Source organism: Hydra vulgaris, chromosome 12 (assembly GCF_038396675.1).
Source record: "Hydra vulgaris chromosome 12, alternate assembly HydraT2T_AEP".
NCBI classification, from domain to species: domain Eukaryota; kingdom Metazoa; phylum Cnidaria; class Hydrozoa; order Anthoathecata; family Hydridae; genus Hydra; species Hydra vulgaris.
Genome location: NC_088931.1, coordinates 80,360,000 through 80,385,663, shown reverse-complemented (window position 1 = coordinate 80,385,663; position 25,664 = coordinate 80,360,000). Strand labels below are relative to the sequence as shown.

At 26.1% G+C, this 25,664-nt stretch overlaps 1 protein-coding gene across 1 annotated transcript in view; it reads right to left on the bottom strand.

The window, feature by feature from the left end:
• The window catches only part of LOC101240689 (heat shock 70 kDa protein 14), a 73,057-nt gene that overhangs the window by 8,766 nt on the left and 38,627 nt on the right, over positions 1-25,664 (bottom strand). Inside the window, exons 4-14 of the mRNA XM_065814605.1 lie at positions 24,605-24,653; positions 23,375-23,480; positions 22,135-22,225; positions 19,306-19,379; positions 19,134-19,164; positions 18,670-18,831; positions 14,348-14,503; positions 9,203-9,305; positions 8,970-9,098; positions 8,769-8,852; positions 2,456-2,548 (exon numbers count right to left, since the gene is read on the bottom strand). Coding sequence (XP_065670677.1) covers positions 2,456-2,548; positions 8,769-8,852; positions 8,970-9,098; positions 9,203-9,305; positions 14,348-14,503; positions 18,670-18,831; positions 19,134-19,164; positions 19,306-19,379; positions 22,135-22,225; positions 23,375-23,480; positions 24,605-24,653 — 1,078 coding nt within the window. The remainder of the gene's footprint in view (positions 1-2,455; positions 2,549-8,768; positions 8,853-8,969; positions 9,099-9,202; positions 9,306-14,347; positions 14,504-18,669; positions 18,832-19,133; positions 19,165-19,305; positions 19,380-22,134; positions 22,226-23,374; positions 23,481-24,604; positions 24,654-25,664) is intronic.

Genomic DNA, 25,664 nt, shown 5'->3' with positions numbered 1-25,664 from the left:
AATGTGGGTAAGAGATCGTAAGCAACGTGTTGTCTTAGGAGAACACGCTTCTGAGTGAAAGAACGCCACAAGTGGAGTTCCTCAAGGTTCTGTCTTAGGGCCACTACTTTTCATTTTGTTTATAAACAATCTTCCTGATAGTATTATTAATAAGATATTACTATACGCTGATGACAGCAAAATTAATGGGATCATAATTATAAGTCAGCATCGGACATCACAACACTTCAGGCAGACATTGATAACGCGGTTACATTGTCAAATATTTGGTTCATGCACTTTAACATAGATAAATTTAAGGTGATGCATGCAGTTCGCCCTAAGAAACGTTTATCACATGAGTACTCTGTGAAAATTGTGTGACGCATGCCGATGGCATGCGCCACACAATTGCAACTACAGCTATTGAAAGTGACCTTAGAATTCTCATCTCAAACGACCTGAAAAGTCAGAGCACAAGTTGAAAAACAGCATCCACAGCCAATCGCATGTTAGGAAGTTAAAAAATGCTTTCTGCAGTAGAAACTAACTTTGTGACGCACACTCTATATAACATATATTCGGCCACATCTAGAATTTGCCATTCAAGCCTGGTCCCCATATCTAGAAACAGACACTAAGTTACTTGAGGATGTTCAAGACCGCATCACTAAGACAATATCATTTATCAGCCATTTCGATAAAACAAAGCATCTGCAGATACTCAAACTTACCACCCTCAAAGAACGTCGTTTACGTGGTGATATAATCCAACAATTCAAGATTTTCAACAACATTAATAAAGTTCATTTTTTGGTCCCACAGCAACAACTAATTGTGCGTTAGGTGTACAACCTACGCAGCCATGACAAGCACCCAACCGCCAATTCGTAAGTGGATGTGAGGAGATAAACTTTTTCAGAAACAGGGTCCATTGGAACTCACACAGCATATTGTAAACGCTCCAACTTTGAATACATTTAAACATTGTATTTCGATGTGATAAACTGTTAAATCAGCATAGAGACTCCTGGAAAAGTCTCTTCCTCAAATTAATAATTCAACATTTAAATATATACATATATATTTTTTATTATTGTTACGGAATTATTGCGTTTAACATGTATTAATTTGGTTACTGAATATATTAAACTCAAACTCATTTGAAAAATAAAATTGCTGTGGAAATATTTGAAATAAAGTGCTACATGAATCAGAAGAATTAAGATGATCAAGTTGTCATATTTACATCTCTTCTTGTTTGGAAAAAAAAAGAGCTTTTTTTGAACTGGATGAAAATGGGAATGAAAAATGAATTACTTTCAACAACATTGCAAGTAAAAGAGCATATTGTGAACCCAGAAAACATAGCGCTTCTATCTCTCAACCAAATTTGACTCTGAATAAGAGAAGAATGCATTTGGTAAGGCATTTGAGGATATACATTATAAGCTTATAAAACAAAAAAAAAAGCACAATTTGGAGAAGTATTGTAAGTAACCTTGGTCCTATTTTGTTTCTTATTTACATTAATGATTTTACATCTAAAGTGGCTCTATTTGCTGACAACTCAACTTTATACAACTGTCTTGACAAAAAGTCTATTCTTTTCGATCACTTAGAACAGTCAGCCAATCTTAAATCTGATCTCACTTTTGTATAAAATTAAGCTTGCAATAATTTGCAGTAATTTGTGAATTTTAACTCCAAATAAAACTTAGTTATTTACTGCAAACAACAATTCATATTTGCAAGTGACAATTGTTACAATCCAGGTACCACAGTTAATCATTTGAGTAATATTCATATTTGCAAGTGACAATTGTTACAATCCAGGTACCACAGTTAATCATTTGAGTAATATTCATATTTGCAAGTGACAATTGTTACAATCCAGGTACCACAGTTAATCATTTGAGTAATATTCATATTTGCAAGTGACAATTGTTACAATCCAGGTACCACAGTTAATCATTTGAGTAATATTCATATTTGCAAGTGACAATTGTTACAATCCAGGTACCACAGTTAATCATTTGAGTAATATTCATATTTGCAAGTGACAATTGTTACAATCCAGGTACCACAGTTAACTAGAAGCCTTTCACATTAAAGACTATTTAATGATTTCTCATTTTTATTATTAGTAATAATAATTTTTTATTTTTTGTTGTTTATTGATTTCTCAGGTTTGTTAATCTTTTATTAACAAAGCTTGAGCAACATAAAGTAAAAAATAAGAAAAAACAAAACTAAACATAAACATGGAATTGTTGATTTGAAATTGTTAATTTTTGATTAGGTATGCAAATGATCAAACTCAATTAAAATAATATTTTTGTTTTAATAATAATAAGCCTTAGGTTTAGGAAGGCTAGGTGCCAGCTGAGATTTAGAGAAGTACTTTTTTGACAGTTTAAATAATATCTAAAAAAATAGTTTAACATCAAAAAATATTTCTTTAAATTTAAATTACCTGAGAAGCTGGGACAATTAAGTTAGCACTTCTTTTCACTGGTACAGGAGTGTTTTTATTTAGAAGTATATACAATTTGTCGTCATTTGCTAACTAAAAGAAATAACAAAAATGAAGCAATAAATGAACTTCTTTATATATCATATATATAAAAAATTAAAATAATAAAATTGATGGATTTAAACAAAATACAAATTTACATCAAACATGCAGACCGTTATCAAGAAGTTTTAATAAAAAAGATGAATTAAAATAACAACTAGACTTTAAAATCTGTCACAACAAAGTCAAACAAAAACACAAGGGATTGTTGTGTATTCCTGATTTGTATATATGACAAATACTGATGCAGAAAAAAACTATATGTTTTTTAGAAACATTGAAACAAATCACAAGGGTGAAAATTAACTGAATAACAGACACTGTTTTTGTTGGTAACACGTTTTGTCACACAGTTTTGTAAGTAACACGTCACACTGTTTTTATAGATGACGCATCACACAGTTTTTGTACATAACAAATTACACAGTTTTTAAAGGTAACACACCACACAGTTTTCATTGGTAGACATTTGAGCAACTATGGTACCATTTTTTGAAAAAAGATGAAACCTTACAAGGTTTAACCCTACATTTTTTGAAAAAAGATGGGTAAAAGTAGGGTTAAACCTTACAAGGTTTAACCCTACAGAGAATGAACTTAGCCAAGACTATATTTCAGGGATTATCCAGGTCATATTTTAAAAATCCCGAAAATTTTTTCCAAAAAATATGCGGAAAAATCTGGGAAATATTTTCAAGAAACATCCAAAAAATTTCGGAAATAAAAATGCATTTTGTGTAGCTAAGAATATTTACATAATGATAACATTTTCAAATTAGTAATATAGTGCTGTGAATGTTACATTGAAAAATTATGAGGCGCTGGCAAGGTTAGGAAATTTTTGTTTTTTTTATTTTATTTTTTAAAAAGTTTTATGTTTTTTTAAATATTATTGTTGTTTATCATTTTTTTTCAAATTTTGATAGAATATGTGCATACATATAATATATACATATAATACATAGAATATGTGCGTACATAAACCAACTGTTATAGCCAACCCAGAGGACAAAGGACCTAAAAAAGTCGTCTTTTGAACGTTTAAAAGACATTCAAAAGACATCTTTTTCACATCCGGACCCACTGCACAGTGATTTGAAATAATCAAAAAGTGGCATTAATTCAATATTTGCGAAAATCCCATATAAAAAGTTCTGATTATGCAAGATTGTTGCAAATTAGTCATATTTTCATGTTCTGAAAGAACTTTTTTTTAATACCACTTAGCACTTTCCCGCAGATGCTCAAAGTTGCCATTTTTTAAAGAGCAATTATTTATTGAAAAGGCAATAATTTCGAACTTTTATTTTATTTCTTAAACCGCACCTGTGAACTTCCATATATTATATATCAATTGGAAGAATATTAAACAGGCTTTCAGAGTTTATTGTTGAATATTTTATAAAATTACATTTCATGCTGTAAAAATGCAGAGAAAGATAACTTTTTATACTAGGATATAATAGCATGTTTAAATGTGACTTTTAATAAATTCTGTTAGTTTCTGTAAAAATCTGAATACGTATGGATAAACTTCGACCCTTCTTTTAATCCAATATAGGTTTTGATGCTGCCTGGACCCGCCTAAGAACAACTATTTTCAATACTTAAATAGATTTTTTTTTTTACATAAAACATGACAGACATTTTTATTCAGTGCTAAAAATGACCCTCCAATTTTATTTTTTTAATATTTTCCTTAGTATAAATAAAATAAAATTATTAGATTAAAAACATAATCAAAAAAATTGATTTAAAAAAAGAAAATACAAAAGAGGTTTTCGCCAAGTAAGGGGACTTGCGGAATAAGAAAAAACATGCAAAATAGAAGTACTGATATCATTTAATAATAATGGTTTTGAATTATTTTAATTAAAAGAAAATTTCGTAGTTATAGCTGAGTATTTATTCACTATTGGATAAACTGCTATCGGCTTCTATATCAACGCAATCTAATTGTCGATAAACATCAATTAGTTCAGGTAAAACCTCTTCATTAACATCCTTACTTCTTGGAATTTCAATCAGTAAAAGTTGCAACACCTCTTCTGGTAGTACTGATTTACATACAGACTTCAAACGACTTTTCAAAATAATACTAGAAATATAAGGATCTGATTTTTCTAAACCTCGACAAAAAACATCAGTTAAGCTGTTAATTCTTGAGGTTTTTCTTGCATGATCCATATGATCTTTTCTATGACATTTGTGAAGACTTTCTCCAGCATTTTTGTCAAAAGTTCCAAATGGCAAAATTAATTCAACCATGATTTAAGCTCCATGAGCTAACACTTTATGAACACAAATAGAAATTTTATACCATGAATATATCTTATTGATAATAAAAACTGTTTGTAGACAATAATTTTCAAATTTGATTGGATCAATTGGAATTTGACAAGACAAACAAATGAATATTGTTTTTATATGGACAATAAGATTTATATCTATATCCAAAATTTCTGATAACAATATTGGATGAGAAAAAGCTCGCCGTGCAGTATTGCCATTATTAGATGAACCATTGCCACCTGGATGGGGTTTGTCTGTGTAAATTTAATTTTTCCCAAAATCTTTTTTGTATAAGACTTTTTCGAGCTTTTACATAACCTTTATTTATTTTTCTATTTGGTAGCCATATTGTAATATCAGAAAGTTCATTTATTTGTCATTCAACAAAACAATTTATTTCGATAATAAGTTCTTTACTTTCTTTAGCATACTTTAAGATCATTGGTCTGCAAAATCTTACAGAATTAGGAGTTGAGTTTGCCCAAAACACATCCCAGTCATATTTTTGAAGTCTTAAGGGTACAATTGTATCAGAAAAAAGCAAATCATCTCATGAACTTTAAAATAACTAATTGAACTTTTGATTGAATTGGTAAAAATTACTGGCTCCATCAAATCCCCAATTTACAACAAAAATAAACTCAATTGAGTCCTTTTCTTTATTAGTAATTTTAGATATAATTTGCGCCTCTTGTGATTCTACTATTCTTTGAACAGTATGTATTAGAAGATTTTGTAATGGCACATATGCCTTTTTGTCAGAGATGTGCATATTATTTGGCCTACATTTTTTTTTATTTTCCATAATATCGCTGTAAAGCTGATAAATATCTGCACCTCTCTCATTACTTTCCAATCTTATCTCCATGTACTGAGATTTAGTAAGACCATAATTTAATAGAAAAGCAAAGTCCCTTTTCTGGAGACATTTCTTTGTCAATGCTTTTATTGATATCATATACCAATCGTTGATCTTGTAGAATGCACCTGATAATTTTTTCTAAGTTCTCATTACCTATTTGTTTGGCTGCGTATTTTGCTGTTTCAAATATATATACACTTTGTTTTCAGCTGCATATATAAATAATCCATTAATCCTTTTTTTTGAATATAAATTCTTCTCTTAGACCTCTTTACTTTTCTCTGTGTTATTTTAAAATCTTAGATGACTATTTACAATGATATAAAGCTCTATTATGGCCACATTTTATTATGGCGACATTTTCATGCATTTTTTTCAAAAAAACTCTCACGTGGAATATTAAACCAATCAAAAACATTTCCAATACAATTAATACCATCATTAAAACTTATGATGGCAGAACACACACCAATTGTAAGTACTTTTCTGCTTCAATAAACAGATTTGAAACATTTTATTCAGCTTTTTCAGACAGATTAGAAATTCTTTTAGCTCATTTTCCTTTGTCTTTAAAAGGCAATGTATGCCGTCCTTTCTTTAATTCTGACATTTCTAATACGTTTGAGATTTCCAGATAACTTCTTTAAATTTAAAATTAAATTCATGTTCTAACCAAGAAATTGACTTTCTATGAAATTTATACTTGGAGTATTGAACATCCTTCATTTTTTGTTTGTAATGTTACTGGTGATGTTATTAAAATGTTATTCCGACATTTTAATAACATCACCAGTCACAAAAGAAATAAAATCTTTATTCTTTAACTTCATTTAAGACAATTTGTACTTTATTATTTATTTACACAATTTTAAATCGACGAAAAGATTTTTTGTAAATTCTTTCAACTTGCAAAAGCTTTGAGGTTATATTAATTTAAAGGAAGTATTTTGAGGTTATATTAATAGTAGGTTTTAAAGTTACCACAAATAATCTTTTTATGACAATATTATGAGATTTGATTGAAAATGACAGTCATGTTTTATGTAAAAAAAAAAAAAAAAAAAAAAAATCAATTTTTAAGTAGAAACATTTTTAAATTGAAAATAGTTGTACTTGGGCGGGTCCGGGTGGCATCAAAACCTGTATTGGATTAAAAAAAGAAGGGTCGAAGTTTATCCATACGTATTCAGATTTTTACAGAAACATACAGAATTTAATAAAAGTCACATTTAAACATGCTATTATTTCCTATTCTAAAAAGTTATACCATGCCTGTTTAACATTCTTCCAATTGATATATAATATATGGAAGTTCGCGGGTGTGGTTTAAGAAATAAAATAAAAGTTCGAAATTATTGCTTTTTCACTAAAATTCTCTCAGAACATGAAAATATGACTAATTTGCAACTATCTTGCATAATCAAAACTTTTTATAACGGATTTTCGCCAATCTTGAATTAATGCAACTTTTTGATTATTTCAAACCACTGTGCACTGGGGTAGTCACAATGGAACGCACATACATAAACTGATTTAAATATGGATAAAGCAGTAAAGAGAAAACATATATTGACTGAGGGTTTAGGTTTGGCAAGCATATTTTATATAAAAGAAAGTTTCAATACTTATTTAAAAAGAGTTTATAAATTAATATAATTTATATAAAGAATTATTAAATTGAATTAAACTGGTAAAATAGTAAAAATAATTCAAAATGAATATGCGTGTACAAATAAAAAAAATTAGCTTAACCTAATTAAATATACCATAAATTAATTGATGAATTAAACCTTTACTGTTTTAATTATTTGATGACAAAATATATTTTTAACTTGTATTTCCAAAAAACTATTTAGACATCCGGAAAAAATAAAATTTTAGAAAAATATCCGGAATTCCGGAAATACCCAAAAAAAGATAATCCCTGATGTTTACTATGAGGTTATGTTGCCATTTAAAAATCTAATTTATTGTTATAGTAATAATTCACACATTTTAATTTGAGTTGAATTCAATGTGAGAACTACAGAGAAGAAACTTCAAGATTGAATCTTAGAAAGTACCTTAAGTCACACCTTACATTATACTTGCTAACTTTGACTTGACTACATTATACTTGCTAACTTTAACTTGACTACATAATACTTATTAACTTTGACTTGATTACACTTTACTAGCTAACCTATCGGATTTGAATTAGAAATTTATAACATAAAAATTTACTTTTTATATTTTAAACATAAAACACAACACAATATAAAGAATTAAACAAAACAGTGTGGAAAAATATAAACAACAGTAATCAATTTTTACAAAATTGGCTTTTTATTTGACTAATTGTTAAGGAAAAATTGCAATAGCAGAGTTATTCAAGACAATTCCCGATGTACCAAATAACTACTTATATAATGAGTTAGAAGAAATTTAAACCTACAACCTTGCAATATATTTTATGTATATTCATATATAAACATATATATATATATATATATATATATATATATATATATATATATATATATATATATATATTATATACATGTTATAATATGTTTTAAATATATATATTTCATAACAAAAATGTATATATATAAATATATATATATATGCATATATATATATATATATGCATATATATATTTATATATATATGCATATATATATATGTATGCATATATATGCATATATATGCATATATATATATATATATATATATATATGCATATATATGCATATATATGCATATATATGCATATATATATATATATATATATATATATATATATATATATATATATATAAATATATATATATATATACACACACACACACAAACACACACACACACACATATATATCAACTTGTTTTAAGCTAAAAAGCGGCTAGAAAAAAAAAAAAGTTTCAAACTTCAGGTGCTGACAAAGTGCAACAAAAAATACTTTTTTTAAGAATCAATCTTAATCACTTAAAATGAATCAGCATGAAATTAAAAAACTCAAACAAAAAAAAACTTTGAAAGAATAACTTTTAAAATTTGGAATTTTAAAAAGCCTTACCTTTATGCCTATATTTTTTGAAATACAGTTCAAGTTAAAAACATCAGTATTAAGTGTATCATCCCGACCTTGAAGTAAACCAGCCTATTAAAAAAAGAGAAAAATTTTATCACTAAACTATCAGCACCTTTATTCTGTTTAATAAGAAGCCTATTTAAATTATTTGAGCCAACTTTGCTAGATTTTTATAAAAAAATTCACCTGAAGTGCTGCTCCCTGTGCTAACACTTCCTCAGTATGAATTGTATTTAAAATTTCTGAAGAGTCAAACTTATTTTTCATTAACTGAACTAAGCGAGGCATGCGACTCCCACCACCAACTAAGATTACCTAATATAATATAAATATAAATAAAAATAATATAAATATAAATTAAAAAAATTTAAAATAATTGAAGTAATCTAAATAAAGATTTGCAAAATATAGTAACATACCTTGTCTATATCTGCTACTTTAAAATTAGCTTCTAAAAGCAATTCATCAACTAATTCCATACATTTAGAAAAAACAAAACCACACAATGATTCAAATTTTGCTCTGAATATCAACAACAGATTTTTTAACAATACTATTAAAAATATTATACAGCAAATAAAAATATATACTTTAAACTATTATACTGACAATAAAATATTTAAGATTAATAAAATGATAATAAATACAGATAAAACAAATGAATGTTAAACAAATCTTGCATCCTGGATGACATACTAATATATATATATATATATATATATATATATATATATATATATATATATATATATATATATATATATATATATATATATATATATATATATATATATATATATATATATATATATATTATATATATATATATATTAAGGTGGTTCTAAAAACAACTTTTTCTGAAAATGACTGCTGGCACCCCCTGAATATGTTGTATATAATTTAAAAAATGCTAGATTTAAAAAATTTATATATATATATATATATATATATATATATATATATATATATATATATATATATATATATATATATATATATATATATATATATTAAGGTGGTTCTAAAAACAACTTTTTCTGAAAATGACTGCTGGCACCCCCTGAATATGTTGTATATAATTTAAAAAATGCTAGATTTAAAAAATTTTTGAATAAAAAATATTTTAGGGGTTGCTACCGACCCTCGAACATTATATGGGTCCCTAATATTATTAAAAAAAAAGTTTTTCAAAATTATGTCATGTTGGGTCTCAAATGAAGGGAAATTATATAAAAATTTTAAAAATATTAATCATTTTATAATTAAATTTTTATTTTAGATTTTATTAAACCAAAAGTTACATTTTTTAACTAAAAATGAAAAATAGGGAATTATATATTCCCTATTTTGATTATAATTTAACAAGATTTTTTGATTATAAATTTTTTTATCTATGTTTTTATATATATATGTATATATATATATATATATATATATATATATATATATATATATATATATATATATATATATATACATATATATATATGAATATATACATATATAAGCTTCGGCAGGAATGGCGGGCTATAGCCCGCATCCGCCTCCACACCCTTGCAAATCAGTTTACACAGGCGAAATAAAGCCTGTGTAAAATATAAATTTTTGGTAAAAATAAAGTTAAATATTTTTATGTTTTTATTTAGTTATTCTTTTAAAAATTTCTCAAATGATGTAATTTTGTAAAACTGTTTGTTTTACTAATTAAAAAAGGAAACTATTTCATTCAGAATATGCTAAAAAAATTATGAAAAAATTTTTTTTTTGAATATTCTGATCTAAAAATAAAAATTAGAAACCAAATAAGTTATTTCAAACAGCTATAACTGTTCAGTATTATTCTGTGTTAAGTTGAAAGATAAATAATTAGTATGTTAAAAAGCAGGCAAAATACGCATGCGTTGCAAAAGAATTTAACATAATAGTCCAGGTTTTCAGTATTCTTTAGAAATTTGTAAACTTATACAATAAGAACTGTTAGATAATAAAAACAATTTCCTTTTTGTATAAACTCACATTTTGCTCAATTGATTAAAGTAGTGCATAATTCCCTGTGTAACTCCACGTTTGGTTTTTTTTTAAAAAACCTGCAACACAAGCACAAGAAAAATGAATCAACTAAAGAAGCACAATAAAAAATGTTATATTTTATTTCAATAAGACAATATATTAATACTCAAATAGATCTTGAAAAATTGCTACGTTCATTGAAAATTTTTTTAAGCAAACGCCAAGATGCTTAGAAACGTGATGGTTGCGAAAATAATAAAGAAAAGTGATGTTTGCGAAAGTTGTTTTTCTGCCATTTTTTGCAATGCTTGCAAATTATTGGTTTGACTATATCTGGAGTAAACTCTACAAAAATCTGATTATACAACTGATAAAACTTAAAAATAAAAGAATAAAGTCTCAGTAAAAATCGAGAAACAAAACCAAAATCAAAGCATAATAACAAAAACTTACTAAGTAGAGCGAACACTTATAACTCCGAGCGAAAGATAAAAACTGCAGATTAACTTTGAAAAACTTTTACCTCAACTTTACAAGTATACAACTATTCAAAGTTTAATTACCTAAGTTTATGTCTAAGTTTATTTAAATGATTTGTTGCTCTCCAACTTGTAAATAAAGTGATTGTAGAAATTTTTATATACGATAAAATTTTAATTCGCAAAGAAGAAATGAAATGAATGAATTTTTATAATAATATAATTAAGATAATTCATTTTTGCTACGATATGATATATACAGCAGTATAACTACTATATAATGTATAACAGCTTTTTATGTTGTTTTATTAGAATGATTAGTTATATTTTAACATTTAAATATTGTTTTTTATTTATTTAATTAATTACTAAATTATTAAATTAAAATTAAATATAAAAAATCATTTTAAAAAAATTGTTTTTCTGTCTTTTTATCACTAAAAAAATATCTATTATTACAATTAAAATTTTTACTAGAATCAACAAAATAAAATTTCAGAATAAAAAAAATTTCATCAAAACATTTTAATTTTTCAAAAAAGCCAGTGCACAACTTTCTGGGCAGGCGGCCCACATAGCCTACGAAGACATATATAAAATATATATTTAGACATAGATATATATAATATTTATAATATATATATATATTTATTTACTCCTGCCTAAGCCTGTATATATATATATATATATATATATATATATATATATATATATATATATATATATATATATATATATATATATATATATATATATATATATATATATATATATACATATATTATATATAAAATATATATATATTTATATATACATTTATTTACTCCTGCCGAAGCCTGTATGTATGTGTATATATACATATATATATATATATATATATACATATATTTAAATATATATATATATATATATATATATATATATATATATATATATATATATATATATATATATATATATATATATATACACATATACATATAAAAACTTAAAAAGCAAGGAAAAAAACAAATAGAACAATAGTAAAGTAATAAAATGATACCATAAAATAGTATAGTTATAAAATGATATGATGAATAAAAGTATTTAGAGCATGATGAGACAGATACAGTAAAAAGATGACTTTGCCGAATGATGAGTCAAGCAAGAATGAGTTTTGTTGATGGAACTGGAGGTGATAGCTTCTTTGAGAAGCAACCATTTAGAGAGAATTGAAGAAAGTTCTGGAAAACAATTTTGTGAGACTATGACAGTAATGTTGTCTGGACAAGAAGCTGTAGAAAAGTTTAATTGAGAAATGACTTTAGCAACAGAAGCCAGAGTGATTTGGATATCTAACAATGGGTTAATCTGTTTAACTGGAAAAGCAGAAAGAGTATGGCAATTAGATTCAAAAGTTAAATTAGAGGAAAGGTTAAAGCAAATTAAAGGCTAAAGTAAATCAGAGCAAATAATTCTGCCTTATCCTTGGGAGAGATAAGATCAGACCCATAAATTGGAAATGTAATGTTAGACTTACCTTTGCTAATGATACAAGAAGCTCTGAACCAAAATCAATTAGCAGACGAAAAGAAAAAAAATCAAGACATTCACTGATAATTTAAAAGAGTAGCCATCCACAGAATTCAAGCAACTTCCTCAGAAGCAGAAAGTGTTTTCTCCTAATCTTACAAACAAACAAAATATCTAAACTGTTAAGTTTTCGAAGTTCTTTTCTTAGACCTTGCTTTAGGCTATTTATGGATATTATTAAGACCATTACTTATTATTTGTTCAACCAAAACCCAAACAGATTTGTTTGGATTTCAATTTGGTGATAGAGTTGGGTATGGCAATTAATCCATTTTGTTTTATTTCATCTTTGCTTTGATTGTACTACCTGTATCTTGTAGAAATTGCCATATTTTGTGCTTTATAATTTTTTTAAACCTTCCGGATCATGCATGATGTTGGATACCACCTGCTGTTATAAATGTTTTCAAATTATTTCTGACTTTTTTAATCAACAAAAAATTTTTTTGCTTATATATAAATATATATATATAAATATATATATATAAATATATATATATAAATATATATATATAAATATATATATATATATATATATAGATAGATAGATATATATATATAAATATATATATATAGATAGATATATATATATATATAAATATATATATATAAATATATATATATAAATATATATATAAATATATATATATAAATATATATTAGGGTGGTGCTAAAAACAACTTATTTTAAAAATGTCAGCTGACAACCCCTAAATGTTTTTTATATAATAAAATAATACTGGATTTAAAAAATTTTTGAATAAAAAATATTTTTACGGGTGCCACAAGGCCCTTATACATCAAACAGGTTCCTAATATTATAAAAAAAAAAGTTTTTCAAAAGTATGTCATGTTGGGTCTCAAATGATGCAAAAATATATAAAAATTTCAAAAATATGAATCATTTTATAAATATATTATTATTTTAGATTTCAGTAAATAGAAAATGACATTTTCTAATTTATAACAAAAAAAAGGGAATTTAACAAGATTTTTTTAATTATAATTTTTTTATCTCTGCTTTTTATAAAACAATGATTATTTTTGAAATTTTTACATAATTTTGCTTCATTTGAGCCCCAATTAGTAAAAACACTTATCTAATTTTTGATTACTTCAAGACTGTGTTTCACCATTAGTAGGTTCATCAGGAAGAATACCTTCTGATAGTGAAGCACAGTGTTAAAGTAATCAAAAATTAGATAAGTGTTTTTACTAATTTATTATTGCTCTGTTCTCTTAGAACATTGAGCACTCTGTTTGTAGAATACACTAACATAATTTATATATATATATACATATATATATATACATATACATATATATATATATATATATATATATATATATATATATATATATATATATATATATATATATATATATATATATACATATATCATCATAATATTAAAAATGAGTGGAGTATAAACTTTACAAAATAAGGGCACTCATACAGTTAACAAAAATACTTGTGTGAAAACTTAAATAAATTTATTTTTACCTTGGAAGCTGACAATGAAAATCAATTCCATCATGTAAGGAATCTACTGCACATGCAATTGTATGTAGTTTTGATAAACCATGTTTACAATCTTCAGCAGCAGCACTTAATTTACCAAGAGCACGTTTATTTTCGGAGATGTCTTCTTTATGTATTCTGCAAACAAAAAAAAATTAAAATGAGTAAGAATTCCAAACAATAAAATATTATAGAAAATTTTATAGAGGGGTTTACTGAAAGTGACAACAGAAAATATCATACAAAAAAAAATTACTATTAAAGGTTTAAAATTTTTCCTTCCCTTACCCCTAATTAAACCAGGGGTAGAAAGTGACCGGGATCCCAATCCCGGCTAAAAATGAGACATCTTGCAAACCTGGCCCTGGCAAAATTATAAGACTTAGTAGGGGTTAATAGCCGGGGCAAAACTTTATAATACTTTTTGTATTATAATTTTATATTTACATTTTCTATTATTACATACCTGCATACATTTATATATTTTTAAACTCTAATTTACTTTCAACAAGATTGCAACCAACCACTATTAAACTATGAGTTACTTTAAAATAGAGAACAGGTTAAAATACTATAAAATGGTTAACTGAAGACTTAAAAAGTTGCAGGTTGTATTAAAAATGAAAACATGGGGAAGAGTCAAAAGGATTTTTTGATGTGCAAGGGCAAAAACTGAATTAATAAAAGTTTTTATAGCATGAAGGGACAGATACAGTAAAAGGATACAACTTATTGAATAAAAAGCCAAGTAAAAATGAGCTTTGGTTTATTTTAATAGTGATGATAGTTTGTTTGAACATTGACCTTGATATTTTGTAGAAAATGATATTTTGTAGTATTTGTAGAAAAAAAGAAAGAAATGCAACGTTATAATAATGGGAGAATGGTTCAAGCTTGGCAGATAAAGCAGGTCTAACTACATTTACACTTTAGACTTTGCCTTAGAGTAGAGGGTTGTTATTCATCAATATAGGAATGCCAACAATATTGCAATATTTTTTTGCAGTAAATAAATGAGTTTTGTTGCCTTAAAAAATTTAAAGCCACAAGCCACTGCAAGCCTTAGGCTGTTACAGAAGAGAGATCAGATTAAAAACCGGCGCTTGTTCTAAGCAATCAAAAAGTGAGGATTTTTTGTCAAGACAAGAGTATAAAGTTGAGTCCTTAGCTAATAGAGGTACTTTAGATGTAAAATTCTTATGAAGATTGTTATTGTAGTGTTCAATTGAGAATAACTTTAGCATTAGAAACCATAGTGATTTTAAGTTTACCAATAGGTTAATCTGTTTAACTGGCAGGAAGAGCGCGGCCATTAGATTCAAGAGTTGAACTAGAGTAAGATTGCAAAAAACTCTGCATTATTCTGCTAAACATCAGCTTAACATTATACAGGACCTTTTTACATTGGCTTCTTGGAATAATAAAAGGACATTTGTTTATAAGAGAGATGTTCTTGATAAAAAGATGAAAAAAATGATTACTGTTTAATAAAGCAACTGCTCAAGATAATAAAAAATGCAGAGTAGAATGAGGCTTGACTTAATATTAAAAAGAAGGAATAGAAGCTTCTAAGCTTTTATTCCAGAAGGAATAAAAGCTTCCAAGATGCGCTTTATGTATACATATTATGAGTATAAACATATATTTTTGCTATTTATTTAGATGCTGGCAAACAATATCCTTTCATATTTATATAAACTTTAGTATTTATATGGTGTGGTCTTTACTAAGATAGAAGATGATCAGATGAATGTGTGGTGTGAACCTAACACGACAAGAAAAGGAGGCAAAGTCTTGGACAGATTAGAAAAAAGAATCTTATCAGACAAAGTTTATTAGAGAAGATTAAGTGATTTAGGTATCAGCATGTAGAGAGGTATAAGCTTCAGGAGATTTTGGTAGAAGTAAGAAAACTCGAAGAGAGCGCCTTATATATTGTATGAATGAGGTTTAGTTAAAGAAAGAAAATGTTCTAGATTGTTTATATTAGAGAAACAGCATAAAAGAGGAAAGCTAAAGTCTGATGATGACTACAACAATGATGATGATGATTATAATAATGATGATGATAATGATCATGATGGTAATGATGATTATGATGATCATAATGATGTTTATATTTGCATATGTATACAAAATATAAAATGAATTTTGAATCAAAAAAATATAATTTAGGATGTATAATTGTTTATGCAACCCCGGTCACAAACCAAGCCCCGGCTATATTTTATCAAACCCAGCCCCAGCTATATTTTATCAAACCCGGTCCCGGTCAAATCTCAACCCCGGTCATTTACTAACCAGGGGTTTATACCAAAGTTTTCTTCTCCTAGGATACCTTCACCATTGCTAAAGAGCCTCACCTGCCCTATAATAAGATCAATGCCAAGGACACATAATTTGAACTTGTACAAGTTATCTGCTAGAATGTTTAACAAATATAACAGTTTCAAATGATAAACCATTTATTATTCTTTATACTCGTTACACAAATACTTTTGATAGTGGCACATTAGTACAAAAACATGAAGATAGTGGCATATTAGTACAAAACATAGTGGCATATTAGTACAAAAACATGAAGATTGATTGCATCTTTATTATGCATAGTGGCATATTAGTACAAAAACATAGTGGCATATTAGTACAGGCATAGTGGCATATTAGTACAGGCATAGTGGCATATTAGTACAAAAACATGAAGATTGATTGCATCTTTATTATGGATAGATGAATATTTAACTAATAAAAAGCAAAGGAATGTATTTGGAGGTGTATCATCATGGATAAATCTAATTAGCTGTGGCCACATGAATATGTGCTATTGTTTTTTAAACAATAGCACATATTTTTGTGGCCACAGCTAATTATATTAATCCATAAAAAAAAATTAATAGCTAAATTTTTAATATAGATTATATAACCTACATTAATGTTGAACATTAATATAGATACATAATCTATACAGACTATATAATATTAAAAATTTTATTTTAATAAAGATTATATAATCTATATTAATGAGCAATATTAATAATCAAATTTAACTTAAATTAAATTTTATATGCTGATGATAGTAAAGTAATAGCTAAAGTTAAAAATGAAATTCAAATTTTTTAATGCAACTGTGTTCAAATTTTTTTAATGCAACTGTGTTCAACTTTTTTTAATGCAACTGTGTTCAACTTTTTTAATGCAACAGTGTTGCTAAATTTATTTTGTAAAATGACAAAATCGAAAAAATGATGTATTGACAAATGACAATGATATTATAGAAAAGTGAGCAAAAAACTGGAAAATTCAATTTGAAAGATATAAGTCATCCATATCGGTAATAAAAGAAATATATCAGAAATATCAACAATAATGTAAATAATTGAGAAATTAAAAATTAAATTCATCGTACTATATACAATTGATTTAGGAACCACAAATCAAAACTGCATCATTTAATGTAAACTAAAGATTTGGTATAATATGCAAAATATTTAAAGTATAAAGATGGTGAATTAAATACAGCTGCTGTATTTCAGTTATATACCTCAGTAGTTAGAAATTGCAATAAAGGTATGTTTTACTAATCTTAAAAAAATATATTAGAAAATATTCAAAAAGAAGTAACAAAAATCAGTGATTTATCTCATCTAATACAAAAACAAGCTAAATATTAATAAATAACAATAGCAGTAAGCAATAAACAAATAAAATACAAACTAAGTAATAATAACATTAGCAAGTAATAGTAAACAAAAGAAAATATCAAAGTATATCAATTTTTATAAAAATTTTTCTTTCTTTTTTTTAAATTTTTCAAAATTTTAAAAGTCCTTCTCTAAATTCATGATTCCAAAGCATAAACCCTAATGAGGAAGAACACTGTACAGAGAAACAGACAGTAGTACTGGTAGAAATAAAGAAAACAAGCAAGCACTCTATCACTGAACTACAGCTACCTTCAGGACTAAATGTTATTATAGATATTTTTTAAAAACTAAATTAGATCAGATATTTATCAGATACTTTTTTCGGATGTTTTCTCATAATTTTTTAAACTTTCCAGATGCATATGCATACTTATCAAAGCTTCCAACAAAGTGAACAAACCATAAGAAAAAAAAGTTACAAGATAAGGCAGAAAAATACTTAGAAAAGAAACCATTTCTGTCATTGTAATTATTTAAAAATGAATGGGCACGCACAACCAGTGAAAAAATTGGAGCCAATCGTAAAATTGTTGGTCGAAGTAAGTTCTGTAAATCAAAAAAATATAACTTTAATAACTTTTGCCTCAAATTTCTAAATACCTTTTGAACTCTTCAGTAAAGTATTTTATTAAGACGTTATCAAACTCATTTGAACCAAAATCACTATTTGATTTATAGTGTACCATGTGGTACATTCCATTTATAACTTCCATTATGCATGCATCCATAGAACTGCCCCCAAGACGATATATTAACACTGTACTAAATTAAAAATAAAAAAATTAAAAAAAACTAATAAATAATTTCTTTTCTCTCACAGATTTAGTGTGCTAAAAATTATTACATGTTTTGACTAGTTTATTTCAAAAAATATTTTTTAATTTTAAGGAAATCTGAAAAAAATTATTAAAATTGTCATACAACCTAAGTGACACTCATATAAATTTTATCAAATCTAGTATTAAAAATTATAGATATAAATGCATTTGCAACATAACTAATTCAACGCGTTTAATATTACTGACATTTTTAGTGGCAAAAATAAAAAAACCAATAAACAATACCTATGTTCTAAGGGATCATTTTGACCAATCCCTAAATGAAATTTTTTTTATTAATTATATATATATTTTTATTAAAAAATAAATAAGATTTTGAACAATAGCACATTTAAATTATAAATTTAAAATAATTATTTAAATGTTAGCTATAAGTTAATAACTATAAAGTTTTTACCATATGCTAAACATGCAGCAGCAGGTTCAGAAATTACTCGAAGGATATTACACCCAATATTTTCAGCTGCTTCACTAAATAAAGATTTTTATCATATCTTTTGGTTTTTTAATAGTTTTTCACAGTATATGGACAGAGCTCAAATTAAGTGATTGTGAATTGCAATATCTGGAAATGCTTCCAGTCTTTAAATTTTTAGCTTTTTAAAAACTGTAAACTCTGTTTTAATCACTTAACTCAATAGCTGTCATTCAATAAAAAATATTTATATCAATCTTGAATTAGGATATATAATCTTATTATAAAACCATTATTACTATTATTTTTATAATTGTTAAAAATTATGATTTAAATTTTAATATTTTTATTCATTTTATAAATCATAAGATAAAACTAGAAAAATAAAGCATGAAAAAGGACGATATAATTATTAAATAACAACAGCAAATCACATAATATAAAGTGTGATATAATTATTAAAAAACAACCAAAAATAAAACAATAAAGTATGATATAATTATTAAAAAAACAATTGCAAATCACATAAAGGAGTTTAGCGGTGATCAAATATTCTAAATAAAAGAAATCATAAAATAAGATATAAAATAATTTTGTATATTATTTAAACGTTATTCAATATTTTCCTATAAATTAAATGGTTGTAACTCATTTGGCAGATATGTATACAAAATTAAAGACAGGAGTTAAAAATATATAAAAACTAATTTAAACTTTTTATACTCATTTTAAAACAAAACAAAAAAAACTCTAATAACTTATTTTAAAATACATCTTTTTTATTATTTCTATTATCAGTTAATTAATTTCTAACTTAAAGCATTTAAATTTTCAAATAAAAATTTCTCAAACTTTCCCCCTAAACAAAAATCAATTTTAATGTTTCATATAATGCACAAATAGCTTTAGCATAATTTTTTTTGGTAGATTTTTAAATGACAGTGCACATTTTTAAACCTTTAGTAACTATTATATATGTATATGTATATATATATATATTATGAAATTTGGCATGGGGGTAGTCCTCGAGGGGGAGAAGGTTCTTAGCTGGGTTTTGACCCCGTACCCCAATCCCCGGGGTCAAGGGGGCCCAAAAATGGCCCCCCTGACCCCGGGGTCAAGGGGACCATTTTTTGGGCCCATTTTTGTGTACAGATATCAGGTAAGCCAGTTTAAATATTGGCCCGGGCAACGCCGGGTAACTCCAGCTATCTTATCTTCTTATCTTAATCTTAATCTTAATATATATAAAGGGCAATGTGTGTTTGTGTGTGTGTTTGTTTGTTTGTTCTCTATAGAAATCCAAACCGCCGGACCGATCTCGATGAAACTTGGCATGGGGTAGTCCTCGAGGGGGAGAAGGTTCTTAGCTGGGTTTTGACCCCGTACCCCGATCCCCGGGGTCAAGGGGGACCATTTTTTGGGCCCATTTTTGTGTACAGATATCAGGTAAGCCAGTTTAAATATTGGCCTGGGCAACGCCGGGTAACTCCAGCTAGTATATGTATATATATAATATATATTTTATTTATTTTTACTGTAAATCATGACGGAGTGTTGCTACATCGACTATCTTAGCCTGTTTTGCAAATGATCATAAATGAATATATATATATATATATATATATATATATATATATATATATATATATATATATATATTCATTTATGATCCTTAAATTGCCTGGTATTTAAAAAAACAATAATTAAAAATATGTGAGCTTTGACTGTTATTATTTTTGCATTAGTAAATTTATTTTATTTAGTAATTTATTGTTTGTTGTTTTCATTAGTTTTTGCAATATGATTGACTGTTTCATTAAAACATGGTTTTAAATAAACTGAGAATTTAATGACCAGAAATATTTCCAGATATTGCAGATATATCTTGTAAGAATTGCAGATATATCTTGTAAGAATCTGGAAAACACTAGAAACTAAAAAGTTTCTAAGATCTTACAATATTACTTTTAAATTGATAATATTAAATCATATCTTTTGGTTTTTCAATTTTTTAGTTTGATAATCACAAAACTAAACCTGAAATCTAATGCTCTTTATAACAGTTAAATTATTATTAGTCATTAAAACAAATATTTTAGCTTATTTATAATTGAAAAGTGCAAATAATGAAAATTACATATATAACAACAAATATTTTAGTTAAAAAGAGAAAAAGTTTTTATTTAGTTAAAAGTCTTTGTTACAACTGGTGTAGTCAGAAGTACTGAAGTACATAGCATTGCAATATAAAGTCAATAATGTACCTGGTCAAACGATATATATATAAATTGCTTGAACACATTAAAAGCTGCCACTAAAGGTGATATTAACAATAGCTATTAACTAATAACTAGAACTATACAAATGGAAACATGTAACATATGTAAACAAATGTAACATGAAACATGTAAAATGAAATATAAGCAAACATGATTGACTTTCACAAATGCAGACAAATATAAACAAAAAAAATTTTTTTTTCATTATGATCACCAATTATAATTTGTATAACTTTTTTAACAAATTCGCTAAACTTTAAAGTTGCCAAGGTTAAAAAATAATAAAATTTTCAAAATAATTATTATTATTCTATTTGGTGCAGTTAAATTTAATTGATATATTTTATTGTCTTAGTATTTTTAGGCATACCATTAACATGTTGCAAGTTGTTATTACTAAATGTGTTATTTTACCTGATTTTATTTGAGTAATTTAATGGAAGATTATATAAACCTCAATAATATATTATCAAAATTTATTTTATTCTTTTAACCCAATAAAAGTAAAACAAAAGGAAAAAATAATTACCAAAGAGATATTCGTTGATCTTCAGAAAAGTTGTGAGGCACAGTTAAAACTACATCCTCCAGCTCACTTCCTCCAACTAGCTCTCCTATTTCTAAAACATTATTTTTTAAACAATACTAAAAATCAATTGTGAATATTAAACAAGAAACTAAAACATGAAACTAAAACATGAAAGTAAAATGTTAAAATAAATCATGAATGTACACATGAATGAAACATGATGAAAGTAACATAAATATAAAATATGAAACTATAACTAAAAAAAAACAAAAAAACAAACAAATAAAATGTATAAGAAAATAATGGACAAAACAAAAATAGTATATATTAAAATACTTCAGTGATGCTGACTGATACGGCAGCATAGTAGTTTAGCAAACTGCGTCACAGTTCAGCGATTCAAGGTTTATTTTTTCTATAAACTCCCCCCTAACTCCCCCTCCTCCAATCAACAGAACAGGTCTTACTACTCCTTTAGATATCCTTTTGTATTCTTACTAATTTACTATTTACTATCTATTTTTAGAAACACCTCTCCTATGTTTACCTAACTGGACGGCTCCATTGATCACCTGTATGCAACCATAGTGTTGCAGAAACAAAAATACTGGAATCTTTGTGATTGTTAAGTAACAATTTTTTCTAATGTACTTGACTAGGACAATACAGACAGGCTAGTTTAGATCATTGAGCTTAAGCCTAAAATCTCAATTCAAAGCAAATCATGCTACACCAGTATTGAGTCCAAGCTCTTTTAGCTTAGAGTCAAGGTTTGTGACCTATTTAACTAATAGTGACTGGATGTCTTTGTTTTTCACCTGTATACAACCGCTGTTTCACAGAAACAAAATAATTAATATTAAAGAGACAGTGATTGATATTTCACAGACAGTAATTAATACTGCACAGAGAGTAATAAATATTACAAATAACTTAGTTACACTGTCTGTGTAACTAAGATTACACAGACAGTGAATATTAATACTTTAATAAGTTTTTACTAGTTTTACACAGACAGAGATTAAAATTACAAAGACATCGCTTGACATCACACAGACAACAACTATGATTACAAAGTTAGCAAGTACAAAAAATGTCATCTAAATGATAGTTTATAGATGGAAACAATTAAAACTAAATTATTCTATAAAGTTAGCAAATAAAAGCAAATCTATGGTTACTTTTAATATTTTGACAATTCAAAATGATTTAAATATTAGCTCAAATATGAAACACATACCTAGAAGTTTTGTAAATATATATGATGCCGCTTCAACAGGAGACACTTTAATGTAATTATCATCTACTTTGACTTGATAAGCAAAAACGTTTTTAGTGTTTGAGACCTGCAAAATAATAATAGTTATTTATTAATTATTATTATCTAGAGATTATCATTATACTATAAACACATTTTTTTAGTCTGATGATAAACTGTATGTGGTCTCGAAATACTACTAGTTAATAAATAATATAGCTGCTTGAATGTCCCCATAAAAAGAAGTAATTTAAAATAAAAAAAGTCAATATATATATATATATATATATATATATATATATATATATATATATATATATATATATATATATATATATATATATATCTATATATATATATATATATGTATATACATATATATATATATATGTATATATATATATATATATATATATATATATATAAAATTTTTAAGGGTCTTGAGGCACCCCTAAAAATATTTTTTATTCAAAAAAAATTTAAACCTAGTGTTTTTGTATTATATAGAACACATTTAGTTAAGTGCAGCAGACTATTTAAAAAAAAGTTTTTTTTTGAACCACCCTAATATATATATATTATATATATACATATATATATATATATATATAATATCATTTTTTTTTTCCTTTTTTTGTTACTATTATTTTTAAATTTTCTTTCTGGTTTAAGTTAAGTTAGTGTTTCTTTTTTCAGCCCATTTCTGAAATGTTTAAAAATCATCTAAACAATCGTGGTCAAGTTGTTAAATGATAAAACCATTTTCGTTGTCAGCAATAGCGCTTGATCACACGCCACTATTGTCCAAGCCTGATATATATAAAATGTTTTTTACTGTTTTTAGACATTAAACCATTATGACCATACTTTCTTTAAACTTTCCATTATGACCATACCTTTCTTTAAACTTTTTTAAATTTAAACTTTCCAACTTATTCATTTGTAATTGTAGAATCTTGTGAATTAAAAAATTGATGTGATATTAATAATGCAAGTTTCATATTGATTTTTTGTTTTTATTAACCTGATGACCAATTAACATTAAATAAAAAAATTGTTAATATAAATAAAAAAATAATAGTTTTAATATATTTGCAAATTTTATGCATAAAAATGATAAGACAAATATATAAAATATAAAAAATTTGTTAACTAAATTCTAATAGTAAAAAAAAAACAAAAAAACTTCAAAAAACAGTTGAAACATCTTACATGACAAGAGCACTTTGTTTTAATCTTCTGCATTTGCTCTGATGTAAAACTAAAAAACATTTTATGATAAAGAGTAGAATATATATATATGTATATATATATATATATATATATATATATATATATATATATATATATATATATATATGAGCTAAGATCTGTTGCAAGGACACACCCCTGACGAGTGGCATTAATGTAGGTCTCGGGCTCTCCGAAACGCAATTGGTGATCGCAGTGCATTTCTGAGGAGGGGGATCACCATTATCTACAACTTAATTCTGATTGGTTATCATGGCACCAACATTTTTTTACCTTTTACACCCATGTATTATAACGCTTTGTGAGCTTTATATTATAAATTTATTACATTAACGACATTTATATATTTTTATCTCACATTAATTATCAGTTTTCAATTTATTATCTAGAGTTTAGACTATAAATAGTACCACATTTATTAGCCTATTTTTTCTTTTTATGTTACCCGTACTATCATTTTTTATCATTTTACTTAATATTTTGTTATCTGCTTATTTTATTTTATTATTTTTGTATGGTGTGATAATTTTAGCCATCGTTGCTGTTAATAAACCAGCAGATCTATATTGACTTGTTTACTCATGGACCATTGTTTTATCATTTGTTTAGGATGACTAGAGCGTGAGTCCTAAAATTTTAATCAAAATAGGCTACATTCATTTATGATTCTCACTTAACGACATCATCTACAATTTACTTCTATTTTCACATCTGCCAGGTCTACATAACTGGACAGCTCTGTTTGTCACTTTATGCGACCATTATGTCGCATAAACAAACAAATTTATTCTTTGTGGCTGGAAGCCTCGACTTTTCCAATGTACACCACAACAATAAATTGGACATTAGGCTATCCCGCTGGAGTGGTTACGGCGCTCAATAACCTAATGGCTACACTGACACTCACGCACACGTTCATTCGGAAGCTCCACAATGCACGTCGGATCAGCACTCGCTGACTATGTGCTCGGATCTAAAATCTCACTCCATAGCACATCATTCCACACCAGCACAGGCAGTA